Below are 19,121 nucleotides of genomic sequence, written 5' to 3'. Positions count from 1 at the left end.
TTAAAATTTGACATGTAAGTGTGAATTTGCTATTTCGTTTCTTCTGCAGAGATAGGCTGCCTCTGATCCCATTGATTCCCCTGCTCCTAGCAGCTGGGGATGAATGAGAGCCAGGTCATGTGCAGGGTCTTGTTTTGACACTGCTTAGATTAAAAAAAGGAATGAAAAGAGCCCTAGAGCAAGGCATACACCTGCCTGTTACTGGAGATGACAACACAGGATTAAATAGTTTGGATATAGAGTTAGATGGGAGCTTTGACTCAGCCTAATCGTTTCCTAACCAATGGTGAGAAAAGCTGCTGTATCCTTAGCTCCTTCCTGTGGCTTATTTGGAGGCTTAAAGGATCCTTCTGAACTGGTATCATCTTTTGTACTCTCCCTTTGCTTAGCTTAAAAAATACTCAGGCATGTAGAACGATTAAAAGGGTCTCCAGGAAAACAAGCTTTTCTATTCTGAAGCACAAGAGCTGAAAATCAGAATGTGTCCAGATGCACGTGTGCACACTCTGAAAAACTCCACTTCTCTCCTTTGACTTCTGAGCGGAGGGAGTGAGTTTTTTATTGCAGTATCACAAAGGCGTGATCACCTCCTGGTTCAGAGACTATGTCTTAGTTGGCACTGACCACCCACACAGCTGTCTATCTTATTTCCTTCATTTAGGAGTCATCATTGGCTGGGTCAACCCCTGCACTTGGCATGCTTCAAAAATTGTCCTGATTCAGTCATATATTCCTTATATACGTGCATCTATATCTGTAGATAGATTTCAAATTCAAAAGAATCCTTTTTAAATTTTTTCCTGCTTTTCATTCAAATACCCGGAGTCTTCTCACAGCTGTATCTTCCATGGTGTTACTAGACAGAATTTTGAAGGCAAATGCCTTTAAGTCCATTTATTTGGAATACTTGCTATTTTCCTACAAGTCTGGACCATATTGTTATGACCAACATTATATAGGGAAGACAGCTGTGCTGAGGGCAGACAGATTTACTGAGGACTGGAGTGGAGACTCCTACATGAATAGTTCATTTTTTAAATTTGTATTCTCCCTTTTTCAAAGTAGCTTCCAACAAATACTTAGGAGCCATCAGCCAAGAGGATGCTTTCTGATACTCCATGACCAATAGCTACTTCTAATGGACAGTGATAAAGTTCTTTGTTACGCTCCTTTCAAGGGGGGAGCCCAAATAAACCAGGCACCTCTGAGCCAGAACTGTCTGCACACCGTCCCTAACAGAATTGGTGATGCCTTTGACAAACAAGGCCATTGTCACATTGGCTGCTGTTTTGTTAGACACAGAGGCGCATGGGTAGAAGAGGAGGGTTTGCCAAGAGGGAAGAAGCAAAAATCAGCAGGGAGGTATGCTGTGTTGTCAAACACGCAGCAATGGAGAAGGGTGTTTGGAGAAAGCTGCTTTTCTCCTCTTTTAATTGTGGGATTTATCAGCAAACTTCTGATACTGTTAAACAGGTCAAACCCAGTCATCACCAGCTGCCCCTTCAACGTGTAACACTTGAGTTCTTAGTGTAGAAGTGAATGTAGATGCACAACTGGGATTTTGGCCTTACCACCCTGGAAGCCAGACAATATACACACCCGAGCCGAAATGCTAAATAAGCACAGACTAAGGCATTTGCAGGCACTTGGATAACTCATCTGAAAGTGTTGTGTATTTATTGATTCAGCTTTCAGTTCTGACTCACTGGAAGTTGCTCTGGTTTAATTAGGGAATATAGCTCAATTCCTTTAGGAATGGGAGTTTTTCTGAATTGCCCTGTGTTTTAAACTCTTATCAGTATCTGTCAGTTCTGTAAATCATCGTCCTGTCCCTCCAACCCTCAGCGAACGCTTGGTTAAGGACCAACATCGTGAATTGGGGCCTAGCCTCAGTTGGTGATGGGTAGGCTGATGGTGTTCCTGCTGTTATCTGACCCTAACTCACTCGAAAGTGGAAATAACATGGGAATAAAGACATTTCCAAAGGTTCAGAACTAGGAGAAACTTCAGGTAAAACTGCCACAGGTACATCCTAATTATGGAGATACTAGAGGGAAAGGGAAACGCAACCTGGATGTTGGCATCTTCTGACTTCTTGTCTGACCTTGTCAGACCTTTACCTGAGGTAAAGGAAGTAAGTGCTTCCTCACCCTGAAATCCATGATAGCCATTTCTTCAGTGGCAGACCCAACTAAGTGTTTTTCTTCTGCAATAATGTGGGCAGCCCTTTGAAAAACTGAACAAATTGAAGCTGAGCAGCAGTAAATCAGAAGTTGCCTTAGGACAATATCAGCACTAATGTGCACTCCATCATCACGCCACCTCTCCAGAAGCGACAGCAAAATCCCTGGGTTTGCTCCCGAAGTCAAGACTACTTTGTAGCAAACAGGCAAGCCTGCTGCCATCCACCAAGCAGCTCATTGTGCTGAGTACATCGCCCATGACACCACGTGTATTTTCTGTCCTTGGGCTGTTGTGCTAGTGTCCCTTGGAAAGAACTTACTGAGATCTGTCTACAGTAGAGTGTAATAATATTATGAAAAATATTGGCATGAAGAACACAGGGCATGGTGGAAAAAAAACACTATGTAGTAGCAGATCACAAGACAAATACCCATGAAGCAAAACCCTTTGTTATTTCCAAAATATATTTTCCTTTCTTGAGGGCCAAATATAAGAACGTCAAAGAAAGTGAATCTGTCCTCACTACACATTACCATTCATTGAAGTCTATACCTACTCCTTTCTCTGTGGAAAATAATGTGTTCTTTTGGTCTCTTATTTGTAAGCTCAGAAAGTAGTTTGATTAGATGCAGTGATGGGCAAACTTCAAAAGCTTTGGAGATTGTGCTTTGTTCAGATAAGCATCCAAAAAGCTGGCCCCTGATTCAACTTATCCAAACACCTTGGGTGTCCAACATTTGACTGTAAATCTCTGCTAAAGCAGGTCTTAGCCAACAGATTTTTTTTCTCCTCTCTCCCAAATGCATCAAGTAGGTCTTTTCTAGGCACAAGGAAAGCAGAAAATGCATGTTGTGTTCACAGAAAAGTTAACACGTGTAATGGTTATTATTTGGGACCCCAGTTGACAAAAAATAATCCTTTTTTTTTCACCTGCAAGCTGTTTGAAAAGTGACTCCACAACACAGGCCTCCTGCCACTGCTGCCCAACTCTCTATATTCTGGATATGTGTAGTTCAGAAAACTGTTTGCTCTTTGTTTCTTTATTTCCAAAAGATGTTTCCTGGAGGATGAAATGTGAGGATGCAGAAGAAAGTGGTTTTCATATGTAAAGAGGTCCCAGCTGGGTTTGTTTCGTTGTGCTAAGTGAGTCAGAAACACAAGAACGTTGCAAATGTAGCTGAGGATACAACGGTTAGCAGTTCCGCTCTGCAACAAGAAAGGGGCTAGGAGTTTATCAGCCTTGCAAAAAATGTCACTTAAGATGACCCATGATCTGGGCACATAATCTTAGTCACCTCTTACCGTATCTCCATAGCTTGCTCCTGCCAGCCAATGGGTTCAGCCAACGCCACCTTCAGCAGAAGCTGGCGATGCCACCCCAAGACGGGATTCTGCTACTGCAAGCCTGGCGTGGCGGGCCCCCATTGCGACAGATGTCTCATGGGCTACTGGGGCTTTGGAGAAAATGGCTGTCGTCCTTGTGACTGTGCCAGAGACTGCGACCAGCACACTGGAAACTGTTTCAATGGGTAAAGAAGCCCTCACTTGGGTGAATTTTGAGATGGGGTTCTGTGAAATGAAGGAAAGATTAACTGAGATAGCAGCACTGTAGGGTCTGGTGGGAGCCAAGGGAACCACAAACATTTGAAAAGGATGCTCTAAGTCACATAAAATGTCTCTTAGTTGCTATTTGATGGCTGGCACACTTATAAAGCCCTTTATGGTCCAAGGCAATATTGAAATGTCTTTTGAGGTAAGAATAGGCAACTCCACAGCCCCCCAGAAGTCTATGCAGCATCTTTAAATTCATCTCTCTGCCTTGGCAATAGATGGAGGAGTCTGGAAAGCTTGCCTCTCCTGTGTGTCTGAGATGAAATGAGTTGCAAGGTCTCCCTTTTGTTTCTAGCTGGCAGGCAACTGTACCCCAAACATCATTGATCTCAGTACAGAAATCCTGCGATTTGCTGAGTGGCTGCTAGTTTCACTGGCCCTGCAGATGTCATCAGTTCCTACTTAGATCAGCAGGTGATCACTGAGTTGATTCAGTAAATAACAAATAAAATAACAACAAAAAAAAAAAGCATAGAAATTACATAGTAATTCAATACAATGTGAAGCGTGCGTGATTTCTGTTTGGGCATGACATTTTCCCAGCCCAAAGAGAAAAGGCTCACTTGTCTGGATACTGAATGCTACACGCACATGCCACAAACGCCTCTTCCTACCACTCTCACATCCTGAGTCTTCTCTTTTTTGTCCACCCTACAGCTATGACAACGAACCATTCTTTAACATCCCCATTGGAGGACGAATCCCTGACCTTGTGCAAATGCCCACTAATGAGAGCGAAGACGAGTGGAAATGGAATGACCATGAGCAGGGATTTTCGGCTCTGAGACACCCAGGTACATCTTGGAGTCTAGAAATATTTGGTAACTTCACTGAATAGCAGCTCTTCTCTTCATCATGACTTAAATTCCTCCACTTCTCTCTAGCTCCAGTCCATCCCCAAGCCCCATAACAGTAATCATTACAGCAACAGTGTTACTCACCAAATCAGGTTGTACTTTTACTGGATATCAATGAATCATAACTAAGATTGGTATGAACAATTCTTCATATTCCAAAAATGTGTGATCATAATATTTTTGCATCTACACAGCTGTTTTCTAATCATTCACTTGCTGCTCAGAACTTCAAATGCTGTTTGTAGAAAGATCACATTGAAATACATCATTGAAATGCCTCCCTCTGGAGTGGGAGGCAAGTGTTATTGAGAACAAGGTATTCATAATGGCACGAGAGCTCAAGCTTTTACTATTTATCATATTTGCAGTTTTACTTGTCATGGACAGGATAGTGCTTTCCAGTGTTAATGACTTTGTAAGACCCTGGGGAATTGTACCACCTACTGTATACCTTGAATTTAAGGAAGTCAAGAGAGATAGTACCTTAATGTTGGTACAGAGCAGCACATCTGAACTGATGGAATGGCACAAGGGTGTTGCTTGTGATGGACATCTGGATCTGATTCTGACAAATCTCTGTATTGCTATCAGTTTATTAACTATATAATAGACCCCATGACCTCTATGTTTTACTAGATAACATCGATCAGATTTCAGAACCATTACTTTATCATCTAACAAGAAACAGATTATCAAATCACTGAGCTCACTCTGAAACCTGCTCTTTCTGTCTATCCAGATTATGGGAATTACATAAATACAACTTTATAACTGAATATAATTTGCTTTCCTCTTTCATGTCCTGGCTGTTCTCCAACCCTTTGTGTTCTGCGGTTGCCCTGCTAGAAAAGTGTGTGTGCAAAGAGAGGGTGCTTGGAAGTGTCACTGATTTCTGCCAAATGAAATACGCCTACGGTAAGTGGGTGACATGCCCTCAAGGTATGATAACTTTACAGTGTATCTATCCAAGATATCAGCTGATAGCTGTGAAAAAGGCTAGGTTAAATCATGAAATAAGAGGTGGGATTTCTCCTGGCTTTTCTCTTTAGTAGTATGTCCTACTTGCATACAGTGAAAAGCCTTTTTCGTACTCCTTGGTGCCTAGGAGTATCTGCCCCAGTGTCTGTGCTCCACACAGCAGCAGTGCCAGAATTATAACCTAGTGGAATGGTTGGCCTCCAGGTTGAGCATCTGTGATAAAAGCCTTGTGGCCAGATTGCTACTGGTTTTGCAGTCATTATGCAGGTACCAACAGCCAGACTTACTTATCAAGAATGCTTTTTGTATCGTGTAGTGTAAACAAGGCGTCCGTGCCACCCAAAACAAAACCAGGAGCTTCACAGGTTGGATGTCCTTGTGGCATGACACAATAAACCCTGTGTGTGGGGTCAATCTGTGGGTAAGACGATCCTGCCAAAAAATTAGGGATTCCTCTTCAATTGAAAGACCAGGGGTTTATTATGGCCACCAGATGTTAGGCCACAAGGTTGCTCTGGTTTGCTGCGCAGTCCTGGGATCTGAGCCGCGTGATGTGCTGCAATCTGAGAGGCACCTTCCTGACCTCCTTCCTTCCTGACAGTCCCTTCCCACACGATAGTTTTCAAAGACAAGTGTTAAAGCTAACTAACTTCAATGGAAATTTTCAAGGCGTCAAATAAAAGGGCTAGAATCAATGCACTGAAGATCAGACTGTTTGCAGCCCACCAGCTCCTTACAATCTTCCTAGTTAAACACAAGTTCCAAGTGTTTGACCACAACTCATTAAAAAAAAAAAAAAAAAAAAAAAAAAAGAGTTGATTAATAAATTGCTATGCTGGAAGGATCAGTTAACTTCTTTGAAAGGAAAACCCAGTTTTTCTTCTCCCAATTTAGTTTAAATGATCCATGATTGAAGTGGGCAAGCATTGCAACTGTTTTCCTGTGCAACTGTAGTGATTTTTTTATGTTTTCTCCCAAGGCTGTAAATTCTTGAGGTTCTCAACTGCTAACTTTTAGCAGCATGAAGAGAAAATAAAAAAACCACCACTATCTTGCTTAGAAATTCATTGCTGGTGTCTATCTTTACATGTGTTTTCTGGCAGTGATAAAAGCAAGAATCCTATCAGCTCATGACAAAGGGACCCATGCAGAAGTTGTTGTCAAAGTGAAGAAGGTCCTGAAATCGGGCAAAGTAAAAATTGCTCGGAGCAACAGAAGCATTTTCCCAGAATCCTGGACCAACAGGGGATGCACCTGTCCCATTCTCAATCCTGGTAAGGATGAAATGTTCACAGCACTAATTCTTTGAGGTTTGGCTCCGGCTGCAGTGCTGCTCGTCAGTCTCATCCTCTAAGTTGTTTAATTATGGGGATCTACTTCTGGTGCTGGAAGCGGAGCAGGGGGTTGCAGAAAGCAGCAGTCTGCCCCCCTGACTCTGCTGTGGGCAAAAGGGCAGGTCTGAGAACAGCTGAGCAGATGCAGCTGCTGGTTCAGCCTCTCCTATTGCTGCCTTTCCTGGGGGAAAAAGTGGATCCCCACTTTTTGTCTCTCCTGGATTTTACCCTTGCCCTTTCCCTCCCTGCTGCATGTGCATTAGCTGTTGCTTCTTGCATGTTTCTTTCGGGAAGGAGGGCAGCAGCAGCAGGTGGGGAGGAAAGGATGAGCAGCAGCAGCCATAAATGTCAGTCCAAACAGCCCCCGAGGGCAGCAGGGCTCTGCTGCACAGGACAAGCTGGCACCTTGCACTGCTCTGCCCTGCACTGGGCTGGACTTTCTTCCCTGGCTTGTGACACAAACTCCAGTTTAATCTCACAGCCTTTAAAGTTAATCAAAAAGCTGTACTAGTGCAGCTGAGAATTTGAATTTGCTGTATAGTTGAAGAAAAAATGCAAAAAACCTCCCTGTTTTTGTATTGTCAGCCAGAATAAACTACCAAGCTGCCTCCCATGCAGCTGAACTGCTATGAAAGGTCCTAAACATGAGGGGAGAGTGTGGATTGCCATTGCAGAAGGGTACAGAGGTGTCACCATGAGCAGCCGTGGCACCGAGCTGCGTGGGGCACGTGTTTATCTGGCCCTTCAGGCTGCTCACCAGCCCACTGCTCCGCAGCCTCTGCTCAGGCGCTTCAATAATTGTGTTTATTTTGTTCCTCCTCAGAACACAGGGGCTGACAATGTGGTCTTTCTGCTGCCGTGAGGTTCAGCACTGAGAGGGCGAGATCTGTAACATATTTCTCCCCTTGTCTCTACTCCAAAAGTTTCATTCCACAGATTGAACCCAAAGAATTGCTCTTTAGAAGTTAACTGGGTGGATATAAAAAGGCTGCCTGCCTTTCATCAGGATGGACGTGCAAACTTCAGTGAAGGTCAAATGAACAGGAATGCACACAAGAGAAATCTACGTGCAACAGTAAAAACAGAACAAGCAAAATCTTACAATAATAAGCAAAATTAAACAGAAAGCAGTGAAAGAGCTGACATCCAAGAACAGAGACACAAATTCACCTCTTCTGTCTATACAACTTTAAAGTATTCTTCCTCTCTAAACATGAGAATAAAAGGTCACAAACTGCCACTCAAAAATCCAGTAGCACATACTGCGTTTGTTCCATCTGGTGTCTTCAAAACCAGAAAATACACATGTGGAACCTGCCTTCCACCTATCTATTAAGATAACTGTAAGAAACTAAAATACGTATTTTAACTTGCCAACTTCTCTAAATCCTGGTTACTGAAGGAGTTTTACTCACTGCAGTAGATGCAACACAAAATCATTCTCTCTCTGCTGAGGAAGGACACTATCTTCAGTGACAGTTGTCTCTGGTCCCCAAGTGCAGCCACACACTTCTTGGTTTGCAGACCTCTCCTTGAGGTGCCGCTACCTGTGCCTCAAGGTTATGATTTAGGCTAACCATTTCAATGCAATTTCAAATGCAATACTAGCTTCCACATTTGTTCAGATCAAATTCTGCCATTCATCCTATCTATGTAAGTGAGCATTAATGCTACTCAAGCCCAGAGAGTTGCACTAAGTTATAAAAAGATGCAGGGAAGAGGGCAGGGAGGTCAGAATGAAATCCAGTCACCTGCACAGGGAGACACTGGATTTGCAATCACTAATCCCCCAGAACTAAACCTATTTGGGCACTTGTGATTTCTGCACATCCCCATGTGAAAACACCTGAACTTTTGTGCCCAGCAGTCAGCACTGAGAAGGGGCACATGAAGGTAAACACAGAGAAACCCCTCTGTGCATAAACTGGAGATGAAAAACTTGACCAGACCAGTTAAATACATCTTGCAATGGAGAAATTGTTTTATGCAATTTCCCACTGCTTTATGCAATGGAGAAATTTAGCATTTAATTCTGTTTTCTTCTTTTTTTTTCTTCTTTTTTTTTTCTCCTAAACTAGGTACTGATTATCTTATAGCAGGCCAGGAGGACTCTAGGACCAGCAAACTCCTTGTGAATATGAACAGTTTGGTGAAACCCTGGAAAGCACATTTGGGAAAACAAGTCGCAGACATTCTTCGAACGGGATGCAAGTAATTTCTGCTTCAGAAGTTAAAAGCGACGAACTTTTCCTTTCAATAGCGCTGCAGTGAGAGGTGTAGTTAGTTCCTTCATTCCTACTCAACAAGCTCCTAGCCGAAGCAATGAAAGCAGATTTGCCATCCTTTCTCCTTTCATGTGCCTAGACAGCAAACCCGAGACAAAATTACTTTTAATCAGAAAAAGCAAACACATACTCTTATGCAAAATTACTTGTTGCATCATACATAGGTTGTAAGTCAGTTCTTAATGTGAGCCTGATTCCACCACACCCAGAGAATCATTTTGCAGGGCAAAACTGAAGATACAGACTAATGTTTCAACACTTCAGGCAAAAGCCTGATATTAACACATAGGGGCTGCTTACCTAGTGCAATCACTACTCGGGTGTAATTTTCTTTAAGTCACCACTAACCAGCAGCAATTTGTCAGCTTTACAGGTGCCATAATACTAAACAAGCATGAAGTTATTTAAAAGAGCTCAGATATTTTTATTTACCATCAAACTGCGATTAGACCAATAGCTCCTTGCTTTCTAGAGGGCAAAACTAGCACTTTGCTACACAGAGACTAGCACGGGACTTAGTTCTGCTCAATCCTCTACGGATGTACATGGCTATTATAATTGTCAGTGCTGAGCTCTGCTGGCTCAGTGGCTCAATTTTGGTTTCAAACCCCACTCTTGCTCTCAAAGATGGTTTTGCTTTTTGCTGCAGTCCTTCAGTCTGTAACACTATGAAAGGTTTCATAGCAATTACCACCAAAAAGCCTCATGCTAGGATAGAAGCACCAAGACACAAGACATGAAGAACTAGAGCTGCTCTAAAGTTGAGGTTAGGATACTACCAAGCCAAGAGAAAGAGGTGACAAAGGGAGTGGTTGGACTGTGCATTAAAAGAGGTAACTACAGGGACCTGGGAGCCACTTGGCTACCCAACTGTGCTCGAGACCCCTGGCATTTGATTGCCCTTGGCACTTCAATTCAGCTTTACTGCTCTCAGCCACACCTGTGAGTTAAAATACTGAAGCTGGGCTGTCTTCTTCTGTTGCTCCAACATTTTTTTCCAGAGAGGTCTAAGGGTGGTAACATGTGCAGCCAAGGTAAAGCACTTCTGCTCTCAAAAGCATTCCTCCCAAACTCACTTAGCCTAGTCTGCAGTAATTAAGAGGTAGCTAAGGAAACGAAAACTTCCTCAAAACACTCTCTTAGGGAATGATTTAAGACTTCTGCTCCTCTGACAGGAACCATGATCAAGCGAAGCTGGGTCGGTTCCTTCATTAAGTAAAGCATAAATTATAAAGAGTTGGTCTATTGTTTTGCAGATTACAGGGGACAAACACACACACATGCTACTTCTGCATGCTTTTTTCATGCTCCTAAAGAAGAAGGGAAGAAATATCTTCCTCTAGCACTCTATGACTGGCATATAGAGTCTGCAGAAAAAGCTAAGCCTAATGCAAAAGCATAGAAATGCCAGGTTATGATGTGAAACTTGGGTAAATCAGTTTGTTCTCTTGATCACTAGGGACCTAAGAGCCTCTTTCAGTCTCTTGGTTACTGTTTTCCTTTTAGCTTAGGGTTGACTGAACAGAGAACAACTAAGGTCATTTGGAAGTGGAAAACAGGCAGGTATTTACACAATAAAAGTTTCACTTTTCTCCCAAGGAACAGTGTTTCTTCCCCCTCTTTTTCAGGAACTCTCCCCCTCCATTGTCATAACATTCCTTATTTCTCTCCATTTGTCTTGAACACACTTTATTATTTATTTGTTGTTACCTAATGCAGTCTCCAACAATGTGGCATCTCCAGCAAGCCATTTAATTAATGCAATAAAACACTTCTTAACCAGGGAATCTGGCTTAATTTGAAATGTCAGCTTATAGAAATTAACAGCATAGCAACTGCTTGCTTTATTGGCTCCAGAAAGTGTTTCACAGCAAAGTGTCAAAGACCACAAAAAATAAAGACGTCGACAGGACTTCCCAGCATGTGCTCAAAGGCAGCTTCAGAAGCAGCAAAAATCAAGCTCAAGTTTAGAACTGAAGAGCCCTTTTCAACACAGCATTTTGTCTGCTAAAGATTTTACTTACCATCATACTCCACTTTGGTTAAATAGTACCCCCATTAAGGGAAACTTGTGTATTCTACCTTATTTTTGTGTGCCAGATGTGATTCTGTGGTGAGCATAAGCACCCATGCTGCTTCTTTCTGCAGATGGACACTGTTTGCTAGCAGGGTCATTCACAAGTATTTCCAGCTACCACTTGTGAAAATAGTACTTTTAACAAGAATTTTAATCCTCAGCGAGTTCTCCTGGGGTCTGTTGCAACACAACTGATTAACGACTACCCCATTGCAAACACCACTATGTGAACACCAGATACCATCCCTGGATCACACACTTGAGCTGTCTCCAGAGTAGGTGACACACACAACAGTTTGAAAGAGAAATGTAAAGCAAGGGGGGAAAAATGGAGGCCCAGGGGAAACGCAGCCAATTTCTTCCCCCTCTCGCACCTCTTTCTGAATCCAGTTTATTTGCTGGTATCTGCAAAGAGAATTCTGCTTCACGCCCTCCATTAGTTAGAAACATTGCACATTTATCTTGTGCAGTGGCTCTGCTTTATAGGGCAGCAGGTATTCCATAAGCATGCAACTTCTTCAAAAAGCCCAAAAGGAAAAACACTTTGAGTGAGCTTCGAGTGAGCCAGTGCTACAAGAGCTGACTTTTTAATTGCTATTACTGCTCTCTGCTTAATCAGGTATCCCTAAGCTCACCACACAAAAAGAACAGAGAAAAGAAAAAACTAATAAAAAACACCCAGAAAGAATGGAGAAAAAGGTCCAACTGGCACAGAATACTACACACAATTTGTTCTGCAGTGCTTTAACCCAGGTAAACCTACCTAAACCTACCTGAAAAGAAGTTTTCAAACAAAAATGCACCACAGAGATTGATTTAGAATAGGTATCAATTCAAGTAAGTTTAATGTGATCACTGCCATGAGACTCAGGAAAGAAAATCAAAGGTATTTGCTTATTTACTGGGGCTTCAAGAGAAGATGAGCAAGCAGTAGTGCAAGATGACATCTATGTTTCTAGCAATAGCATATTCTTCAGAAGAAGTAAGCTCATAAATAATTAGAAAAGCAACCACAAAAGTCACTTCTATCACAAATGAATTGTTTTGTAGGTCTATGTACAGTTCCATGTATCTTGTGAACCTGTGACTGTGTCTCCTAGGTGAAGTAGTACAAAAAACATTAACTTGGCGGGGGGAGAAAAATGGATGGATGCCAAAAATGGATGGACAGCTCTTTTTTAGTACTTCTAAAGCAGTACCTGTCCCTAAAACATCCATGTGAACTACCCTACAACACCCAAATAGATCGGGTACATCAGGGGCAGTAGCAACCACATGCCAAACAGTAGCACTGAACTCCCTGCATGAGGGGGAATTAAAAGTGTTTATTCACAAGAAAAGAAGTCTGCAAACTGCAGAGAATTTCTAAGAGGGCAGGCAACAGCCTGAAGCAGAAGCACATGTAGTTTTCCACAGACAGGAGCACGTACAGGGGTGCTGGGGGCCAAGGTGGCTCTGTGAGAGCTGTGCAGCTGTCTGGCAATGGGGTATCAAGGCAGTTCACTAAGCAGCTGTTGCAAGTGCAGAGGCCAACTCCTGTGCAGTGACATGTAGCTACTAATGCTTCTCCATCCTCTTCACGGCAAGCAACTAGGAGAAAAGAACATGCATCTATGGCCCAATCTCGTGCACTGCTCTTCTGGGGGTAACGCACTACTATATAGAGCAAGTTTTCTGTAGTGTTACCATCTGTCCCCAAATTTTTCCATGCTGCTTGATATAAACCTTCTTTGAATTGATATAATTCAGACCATGTGCTCTCCAAAGCCCCTCAGACCTGGCAAAGTTTGTGTGTTATTTGTTATGTGTTGTAGCACCTTTTCCTTTTTGTACTTAAACTTCAAATTAAAAATACTTAAGAAATTTATGCTGATGTGAGGTTTGGGATTTAATTTTTCACACCATTTAATCCTCAAACCATATGCATATTACTTTTTAAGTTAATAAACCACACATATTCCTGATGTCAGGCTCCTGCTTCGATAGTCTTTGCGCAGAGCCAGGTAAATGGAGAAAAATGATTAGCTAATAAGGCAACCGTGATACATATTATTATATGGAGCAACTTCTACAAATTATTCACTACTTTTTGATAAGAATATATGCATATATTTTACAAGACAATGCACATACTAGAAATGCAAACCAGGTGCAGTTATTTATATAAGCATGTTAAATTAATAACTCATCAAGATTCAAACATCCAAAACCTTACGTAGGTATTGCAGATAGTCATTTCCATACAAAATACATAAAGTTTCAGTGGTTTGAGGTCTAATGAAGCCTAAAATTGCTCCTTGGCATATAGCTATCTTGTGGGATGTAAGGCATGAAAACAGAAACATACGATGAGTAGGCGAGAGATGCCTTAACTACAAATGCTCAGAGCTCGAATAGGTCAGAGTCCATTCATCTTGATCCCCATGGTTTAAGCAAAACAAACTATTATTACAGAGACTTACCTTTGCTGCTCTGCATTATAGTTACCTTTACTCTTGGCACCTCCATGTAAATTCTTACTCAATTTGTAAGCTTGTACGGCAATAACTGTACCTCTAAGGCCTGGTCTTCATTCTTCACACATTATTAGCATGACAGATACTGCGATGAAGCCTTCAACTTGTAGTTTAGTGATGCAAAATATTTTGATGAATCACTTTAAATGTATACACACAAGTCCTGGATCAAAATCACTTTCAGTGACTGTGCCAGCAAGATTAGCTGGATCCAGCCCAGTTCTTTAAATTCTCCATGCTGCAAACAGAAAGAAACATAGGCCAGAGAAGGAAACAAAGACAACACCTGTAAGGAGAAGGGTGAACATCTGCAGGGAAGTGGGATGACAACTATGATAATAGTGTTTGGGAGTGTATGGGAAGGGGAAAGCACAGGAAGCCAAAAAGGAAAGAGGCAACAACACTGGAAACAGCAAGAAAAAGAAAAGTTAGAAATGACTGATGTGGAAATCAATATCCCACTGCTATACAACACTCCATGAAGGGAATAAGGGCATTCCTAGTGGATGCTTTTGTCGTCTTAGGAAGCACAAGGAACTCAGTGCTTTCAGAAACAAACACATCAACAGGGCCGGTCATCGGATCTGGTACAGCAAATCCTATGTCCACTTACCCATCAAATCATTGTTGCAGGATCCGGGTTAATCTGCAATGTGCAATCACTACAAATCTTCCTGCGCTCTTTGTTTTGGCTACGACAGGGCCTTCATGAGCTGTCTGCTCACTGATATATCAAAACTGTCATGGGCTTTTTCTTTTTTTTTGGTACATTTCCTCTTGCTTTAGAGACTACCCCTCCATTCAGGCTCTTGCTACTGACTATAGCTTATACTGAAAACACGGAATTCATGGAAGGGGCAAGGGAGAGGATAAGGGTGAAAAAACGGGAGTGAGAATAAAAAGGCAGAGGCCAAGGACTCCTGAGCAAAGTTAAGTTAACAGCAGAAAGGGTAAAACTGAGGGTTTGTCATTAGGCAGCCACAGCCACACATGTTCGCCGTTGACACCGCGAGGAGAAACTTGTCGCCTCGCATTTATTTTCTTTGAACTGCAAAACGTACAGAAGCACCAGATACTGCGCTCCCCACAGCGAGCAGGACAAAAGCTCCACCATTTAATGATTCCATTTAAATTAACAAACGGTAGAAAATACAGCGGCATTCCAGGCATTTCTGTATGGTGTACAGGCTGCTTTCAGTGGATCTGAACACACGAAAAGGCTCTTCCAACTTGAACCACTGGATGAATGCACAAGATACTCTAATCACAAGCCCTTCTGCTTCTGGCAGCGACGGGTGCAAAACCCAGGGCAAGCTTTTACTAATGCTATTAACATTTTAATAGCAGCAGTCAGAACTTCTCAGAGTGTCTTAGTAAAAACAGCTCTGCATCATAGTTACTGATATGTCACCACTTTAACATTTGTCTTGACTGAAGAGTCTTTGAACTATTTATTGATAGTATCAAGATACAATAACATTTGAGAGAAAGATGATCTTTTTTCCTTCCTTCCATGCTCAGCTCAACACCCACAAACCTGAATTCGAGCTGATTCACCACCAAATTACCAAGTCAGATGTTTTCAGTAGTGTACCACTGTTATATGCTAGGTAGCTTCTTGAGTTAGCAGGAGAAAATAACATCGGGCTTTCATATATTGTATCTGTTCTTCCTACAATTGGGAAGACTTTTTCCCTTAGTTTCTTTTCAGTATTACTAGCAAAATTTTAGTTCTGAGGGAATTAAAAGCAATTAAAACATGGCTGCAGGCAAGCTGGTCTGATCTGCAAAATAAAGTCACCTCCAGGGAACAGAGATGATCTAGAATGAATGGCAACTGATGGTATCTTATCTACACTGGTACCTCAGTCCTACACCGTGACTGCTAGAATTTCAATAAATAAAAGGAAATTAAGAATCCAAGAAGCATGAAGTATTTTTTTCCCCTCCTTAGGAATAAGAAAATAGGTCTTATTTATTTAGATAGCTTTCCTCTCTAAGAGTTGTTAACGTATGATCAGATGAGGTACCTTAGATGAACAGGTTATATCACTGTAGGGTTTAACAACAACCTTCTCAGAACTGCACAGGTTATAGCCCCTGTTTCCAACTTAGCTAACAATCCTATCCAGCTTTAAGAACTAGGATTTGTTCCACCATTGCATTTACTTCAGAATTACAGTGTGCAATAACCAAGGAGACTGTATGAACTGGTAAACTAAAGTACTAAATATATTGTGACAGACACTATTTTAGCATTGATGATAAAAAGCTGTGAGATGAATTCAATTAAAAATCGCCTTCCCTCCCTCAAAAAATGAAATAGATAAAATCCAACTAAAATTATATTTGCACCTAATCATTTGAGCCAAGTACTCCATATTAAAAACACATTTTGTTATTCCTAGAAGTGCTGCATGCCTTTTAACACTTTCTTCCAGCTAATTTTTAATAAATGAATATGGATACTCAGCAATTTAGTTTATATCTGTCTTACAAAATCTAAAAGGCCCAAGCTTAAAGATCAATTATTTCAGACGTTTTCTTCTTCCTATGTATGATTGCTTTTGCCCATATAAAAGCACCTGATGAAAAATATGCATAAAAGCACTGAAAAACAACACCATGCAGACAGTTCCTCAAAACCATTTGAGCCTGCTACTTCCCCCAAAGATTCAGTAGCTCACTGCTGGCAGACAGAGCCAGGAGAGTATTTACGAAGCAAATAATAAACACATTAGAAAAACACAGCAATATGCCTCTAAGTTTTGTATCCAGATGCCAAAAAAGGCAACTTCTTCTTATCTGCTATTCCACAGGCTTGCCACTTGCTGTCAGGGAGTATTTTATCATCTTTATCACCTACTAAAGCAACCGCTGATTGATTTTTAGTTTAAAATGGGAGTTTACAGGAACAAAAGCAAAAAACACATCACCAAAGCAACGCTAGGAAACATAACACAAGGAAAAAAAACACATCACCAAAGCAAATCGGGGAAACATAACACCTTATCCGTACACAGACAACTGCATGAGTTTACAAGGCAAAACAAATCCAAGGTAATGTATTTTCTGCTTTCATGTGGATTTCAAAAAGTCTACTACTAGAGATGGAAATTTCCACATAAATACTTCCAAAGAAGGCACAAGAGTCAAGAGAGACAACCTGACCCTAAAATTGTAGTTAAATTCAGCTGCAGATTCCAGAGCCCACACTGGATTGTGTCTCTAGTCAATTTGGCAAAACAGAAATACAAATTTATAATTGATCTTCCTTCTAATGCCTGATATTTCATGCAAGTGCAAATAAACTACCTATCAACTTAAATTTGAGAAATAAGTTTGTTTGGGTTTGTCTCCATTAATATAGCAAAATCCTAATTCTCTAGCAGGAAAGATACCCTGAAAACTAAACATAGACGCAACTCCACATCACAGTCCTTATTACTACTTAAAATTTTTTAACAGTAAAACTCAGATTAAAAAAAAAAAAAGCTGACATTGAAAGCAAGAGCAGAAGCAAGAGGCGAGAAAAAAAAAAAAAAGAGAGAAAATGAATGAAGCTTGATTGCTTTAGTCCAACATACATCACTTCCACTTCTAAGGACTTTCCCAGAATGCAAACGCAGTCAAAGGCTGATAATTATTTTCCTTTCTAATCTGAAAATCAGAAAGAAACTTACAAATGATCCATGATGAGTAAGGAGTAGTAAATAATAAATGGCAACTTTCACAAACATCTCTTTAGACCTATGACTTCCTTTCTCAAAACATCTGAAATGCATCAAGAAGTGGTTCTCATGGTGTTATTTTCAGTGTAAGGTCCCTTGCACGCATCCCATTTTTGTGCAAGATCTAGCACAAGAGCTTACCAAACCACAGTAGATCCTGACAGAAGCAACCCTACTCTAAACAAACTTTCAAGTATGTTAGATATATGCTGGAGCTTCCCTCCATAAGCCAAGGTTCAGGTTCCTTGCTACCCTATGACTAGAACTCTTGCACTTTACATTCAGTGCACAGGTGCTCCAAACTGCTAGAGGAACTGCTAAATCCAAAACCTGCAAAGCATCAAGGCAGCGTGGGAAAGAAGAGTGCAGCAGACAAGAATAGGAGGCAAACAGTTCTCAGAACAGAGCACTCCTTCACGGACTGTTCTTGCTTTCTTACAAATAACACATTGGATTTCCATTTGAAAAACCAAAAGCTCAGGTGCATGTGATTTTTTTTTTTTAATTTGATGCCCAGTGTTTATCTGATTGCCTAAGATTTCATTTTCATGGTCCAATTGCTTAAGCGCCAAGATTTATCACTGCTGCTTTTGTGCCCCTTTACTCGAGTTAACTTGGCATTTGTCTTCTTGTGCGTGAAAGTGTCACCCTGAGAAGCTGTCACGCTTCATTTCTTTAAAATGCAGAGATCTGCTGAGAGTACCTGCTATCTATCCCCTGAGGGCCAAGTTATTGTCAGCCTCTTAATTCCCTCTTCTCTTCCAATTTCCTTGAGGATCCAGCAGCTGTACTGAAAGATGAAGAACTTACATAGACCTGAAATTTTAACAGAAATTTCTCCAAGATGTGCAGAAGCATTTCAAATAACACTGAAATAATAGTAGAACAAAACATTAAAGTGCTGTCCAGAAGTGACATTGCCGAGTGCTCAAGACTCCTGCCCACAGAGATAGGCAAGCATTCAAACACTACTATACTTACTGGGTTACATTATTGCCCCTGCAAGTTTTCTTTACTCCGTTTTGCTGAGTTAAGTGACACATACAGTGGAAAGCTGCAATGGACACTTGCTGAAGCCACTGGTACAACTGGTTTTGTAATGTGATTCACATAAGCTGTACTTTGCTAGGATAGAAACACAACATGGTATTCCCTTATCCACAAAATTAACACACAGTGAACTGTTTTAAACTGTAATTCTAAAGTAACTCTCACATACTTGAACAGCTTTTTGGGACCTCAGTCTTTATAGTGCTGGCTGATGATATAACACACTCTAGTTACTGGCAGCACATTGCTTGTGCCTCCATGGTATGGGCAGAAGGGAAAGAGAGAGAACAGGACAGGAAAAAGACAGACTTGTTGAACTGATCTTCGCAACACAAATTAATTCACAGAGCACAGCACAAATTAATTCACAAATTAACTCTTCTGCTTACAGTGAAGATTGTTCTGCAGTTTCTCCAATCCAAGCTGTGTTACTGAAAACCCCCCAAAGAAAGAGCTTTTAATGAAGGTAAAAAGTATATATACATATTTTTAATATGC

The 19,121-nt window shown here is 41.2% G+C and overlaps 1 protein-coding gene across 1 annotated transcript in view; it reads left to right on the top strand.

Annotated features, from left to right (window-relative positions):
- LOC112958752 (netrin-4-like) overlaps window positions 1-11,322 on the top strand; it is a 42,644-nt gene extending 31,322 nt beyond the window's left edge. The window contains exons 6-10 of the mRNA XM_026052680.1: window positions 3,500-3,713; window positions 4,453-4,589; window positions 5,499-5,567; window positions 6,734-6,904; window positions 9,043-11,322. Coding sequence (XP_025908465.1) covers window positions 3,500-3,713; window positions 4,453-4,589; window positions 5,499-5,567; window positions 6,734-6,904; window positions 9,043-9,179 — 728 coding nt within the window. The 3' untranslated portion in view covers window positions 9,180-11,322. The remainder of the gene's footprint in view (window positions 1-3,499; window positions 3,714-4,452; window positions 4,590-5,498; window positions 5,568-6,733; window positions 6,905-9,042) is intronic.
- Window positions 11,323-19,121: the final 7,799 nt, after the last annotated feature.

This window comes from Nothoprocta perdicaria, unplaced genomic scaffold (assembly GCF_003342845.1).
Source record: "Nothoprocta perdicaria isolate Ctin4 unplaced genomic scaffold, notPer1 scaffold_9, whole genome shotgun sequence".
Taxonomy (NCBI): Eukaryota; Metazoa; Chordata; class Aves; order Tinamiformes; family Tinamidae; genus Nothoprocta; species Nothoprocta perdicaria.
This window is presented reverse-complemented; position numbering and strand designations above follow the sequence as displayed.